The 3,721-nt window shown below is 40.2% G+C and overlaps 1 protein-coding gene across 1 annotated transcript; it reads right to left on the minus strand.

Moving 5' to 3' along the window:
• Positions 1-1,984: 1,984 nt before the first annotated feature.
• Positions 1,985-2,864, minus strand: LOC130851767 (ATP synthase F(0) complex subunit B1, mitochondrial-like). The gene has a single exon (XM_057732488.1). The coding sequence runs from the start codon at positions 2,822-2,824 to the stop codon at positions 2,054-2,056; it is 771 nt and encodes a 256-aa protein (XP_057588471.1). The 5' UTR covers positions 2,825-2,864; the 3' UTR covers positions 1,985-2,053.
• Positions 2,865-3,721: the final 857 nt, after the last annotated feature.

Below are 3,721 nucleotides of genomic sequence, written 5' to 3' on the forward strand. Positions count from 1 at the left end.
GGCTGTGTACATTGCATCTAAAATGCTGCCCAGCAGCCAGGATGCTCACCTCCCTGGCTCTGCTGCTTGCTTAGGGATCTTTGGGAGCCAGGGGGCAGATGCTGTGTTTGTCACTTTCACAGCTGTTTACTTTCTTGCCATGACTCACCACATTAGCTCCCTAAGGAAAAGTCAGAAGGGAAAAGCTTCCCAGTACATGAGATCTGGCACTTGTGAAGCTCCCAACTGCTTCTACTCTTATAGCTGAAATTTTCTTAAAAAAGGGAATCCATCGAGAGATAAAACCGTGTAATTAATAGTGTTGCACAAAGCTATGGATTGGCAGGTTATGGTGACATTTCAAACAACCTCAACCTGACATTGCCTGTGAGGATTAAATATATGACCTCTTCCCTCTGTGGCTGCACACAGTTTTAAATAATGCTAAGATGAAACTCACAACGAAACGCATCCGTGATTTTATCAAGCATTCTTACCCTCTGGAAATGTTTACAAAATGTTTTGGTAATGAGCTGATTTTTCATTGTTGCTCTTGCATGCATGTTTTTCAAATATAGCAATCAATTTGTAGAAATTAGCTTATGTTAGAAATAGAATTCTTATCCTACTTGGCACTATCCCAAGAGATTTGTTACATAATGTAGAAAATGTATTAAATTACCGGTTTCATTACACCCCTCCCACTTCAAATGCCTGTTGACATTCATATCACCTTATAATTTTCTTTGGAATTTGTAGGATGCTTCTTTCTTATTTTTCCCCATTAAGAACATGTTTCATGAGATACATATCTATTTTTATTAATTTATTTATAATATGTTATCTAGCACAATGTATGCACTGAATAACTATTTTTGGGTGATTGGATGCATATAAGAACAATTGAATCTTCACAGGAATACATATTTTCAATTTCTTTCAATTGATGTGTTCACAGCAGAAAAACAGGAGTAATCTCCAAAATACCCTTGTTTGTTCAGAGACATGGAATATGGTGGTAATGTTTTAGAATGTGTCTGAATGCTGTCTCATCAGTTAGTATGAATGTAAAGATCAAAGGAAATCATGTTCTCAAACTTCAATTAAAGAAGATGAGATTATTAAAAAGAGGCATTGAGTCAAGTTTTTTTAAACACATTTACGAAGCATGAACATAAAAGATTTGAATAAACCTTGAGTCTTTATTTGAAAAGAGAGAGAAAGAGAGAATATGACTTTCAGAGGACAGCATTATTTCCTTTTATAGTAAAGATACATTTTTCAGTGGTCCAAGAGATATAAAATTGCAAGCTTCAGCTCTGTCCCAGAGGGCAGGACAGTGATTCCCAGGAATCTCTGTGTCTCCTTAGTGTTGGATGAGGTGACCTGAAGGGACTTAATGTTGGCCTGAAGACACTAAAGTTGGCATCTGTTTCTGTTTCTTTTTTTCTTTATTTTGCCTTGACCTTCAGTCTAAAGCAACCAGACTCTGTCAAAAGATTCTGGGATACCTCCCTTTGTCAACAAAATTGACCAAATAAAAATTTCTTCTTATATGTTATCCTTCCCCAATCTAATTATATTTTCACTCAAGGATATTTCCCATTTGTCTGTCCATACTTCTACAAATTCTCCTCTCTGGTTTCTATGCCCTGGTCTTGCTCCTTCAATTATGCCCTGATCCTGCTCTTTCAATCATTTTGCCAATTTGATGCAACAGGCTATATTTTTTTTTTTTTCGTTTCCACTGTCACTTTATTACAAGATAGTTGAATTAATTCAAATTTAAACTGTAACTTGATAGTTTTTAGTCAGGTACCAAGTTTTATTCAAAGCAAAATGCTTACTCAAAAGTGATCATGGAACAACTCAAAATGCAGAGCAAGAGGATGAGAGAAACATCTTACTGGCCAACAGATTATTTTAATTCTCTCATTATATGAAACAAACTTTTCATTTTTAGGAAAGGGAAACTGTAATTTCAGTAGACAGCAATACAGAGATTTTGTCACATAGCCTAGTTTCCATTTAGTCAGTCAACTGTTTCTAGCTGTCTCAATTGGGATAGATGCATTTACAGAACTGGTTGTGCTTGAGCCTTCTTTGCGAGCAGCTTTAGATCTGCAACGCACTTGGCAATTGTCTCCTTTTCCTGACACACAGAGATGCTCTGTACCACGTGCTTCTCCACCCAGTTTATCATGTGCTCTTTCTCCTTTTGACGCATCATATTCTGCACAGAGATGTGATAGTCCAGGCGATTCTTTACCTCCCTGTATACTCTATGCAGCCGTTCCCGGTAAGTGACCTCCAAGACTATGGCAATGTTATTCCTCTGGACATCGAAAAGGTAATGGCGCTTTTGAACCAGTGCCTGCTGTGACTTCTCCAGATCAATTGCATCCTGGATTTGTTTGATGGAAGCCTGTTTCACTTCTTCTAGTTGGGCAATTTTTTGCTCATTGAGTTTATCAGCAAATTCCCCAGTAGAGGCACCATATTTTTTAACTACGTAGATAAGCAATCCTATTGTTGATATGGCAGAGAAGGTCTCTGGAGTTATCACATAAATTTCTTTGGAGAGTAAATATAAGATAAGCCCAGTTCCGAGCACATAGGGTCCTGTTACACCAGTTTTAGGATAAAGGAACTGGAAGAATTCCTCAGGGATCAGCCCAAAACGAACCTTTCCTCCATATTCAGGAAGAGGTGGTACAGGGGCAAGACTTGACTGCCCTGTGTGAAAGATCCTTGTTGCCTGCAATACCCCTGGACCGAGGAGGGCTGCGTTCTTCAGAGAGGGGGTTGCTGCAGCAGCGGCTGAAAGTACCACCCGGGACAGCATCGTCAGGTATCCCACACAGACACCCTACGAGCCCCAGTGACCCCCCACAGAAAAATCTGTCAGCAACAGGCTATATTTTTATAGTTGTTTTAGTTTGTTTACAGGAGGAGTCAGCTCTTAGGTATGGGATTCAAAGCCCCACCATCCCCTTAATTACCTCCTACATCACACACCCTCGCTGGTGCATCTTGTCCCACTCACACATTACATGCTCTGTCCCATCAGGGTGATCTCAGGCACACCTGCCCCTCTTGAACAGGGGGCTTCCAAATGATTCCTACTCAAGTGGACAGATCCCTGTCTATACAAGCTTCTCTCTAAGAGTGTCCGTATTATCATCTACTGTTGGGTTCCCTTACACATCTCAAAATTCTATGCATCCATTAGATTAATTAACTTTGCAAATAATTGGAATGGCTCTGGTAGGGGCCTAACTATAGAAAGATTTAGAAAATGGTGAATGTTTAGGCCACTATTCAGGGATCCATGAGGAAAAGTCTGATTAAACTAGTTTCAATCAGAAGCAAGCATAGCTGAAAGGCACACTGCAAGGTACCACCAATGAGGCAGGGAGGGGAAGCAATTCTCAAACACATCTTCATTATGGGATCACTTGCATTGTTTCATTTTTTTTAGGATTTACTTTTTATTATTTATTTAATTTATTTTTTTGGCTGCATTGGGTCTTCATTGCTGCATACGGGCTTTCTCTAGTTGTGGAGGGCAAGGGCTACTCTTCGTAGTGGTGCATGGGCTTCTCTTGTTGCAAAGCATGGGCTTTAGGCATGCAGGCTTCAGTGGCTGTGGTGCATGGGCTCAGTAGTTGTGGCTCACAGGCTCTAGAGCACAGGCTTGGTAGTTGTGGCACATGGGCTTAGTTGCTCCACAGCATGTGGG

This window comes from Hippopotamus amphibius, chromosome 4, assembly GCF_030028045.1.
Source record: "Hippopotamus amphibius kiboko isolate mHipAmp2 chromosome 4, mHipAmp2.hap2, whole genome shotgun sequence".
In the NCBI taxonomy this organism is placed as follows: domain Eukaryota; kingdom Metazoa; phylum Chordata; class Mammalia; order Artiodactyla; family Hippopotamidae; genus Hippopotamus; species Hippopotamus amphibius.

Excerpts from the sequence above, each read along its gene's own strand:
- LOC130851767 (XM_057732488.1), bottom strand. The coding sequence starts at position 2,824 with ATGCTGTCCCGGGTGGTACTTTCAGCCGCTGCTGCAGCAACCCCCTCT.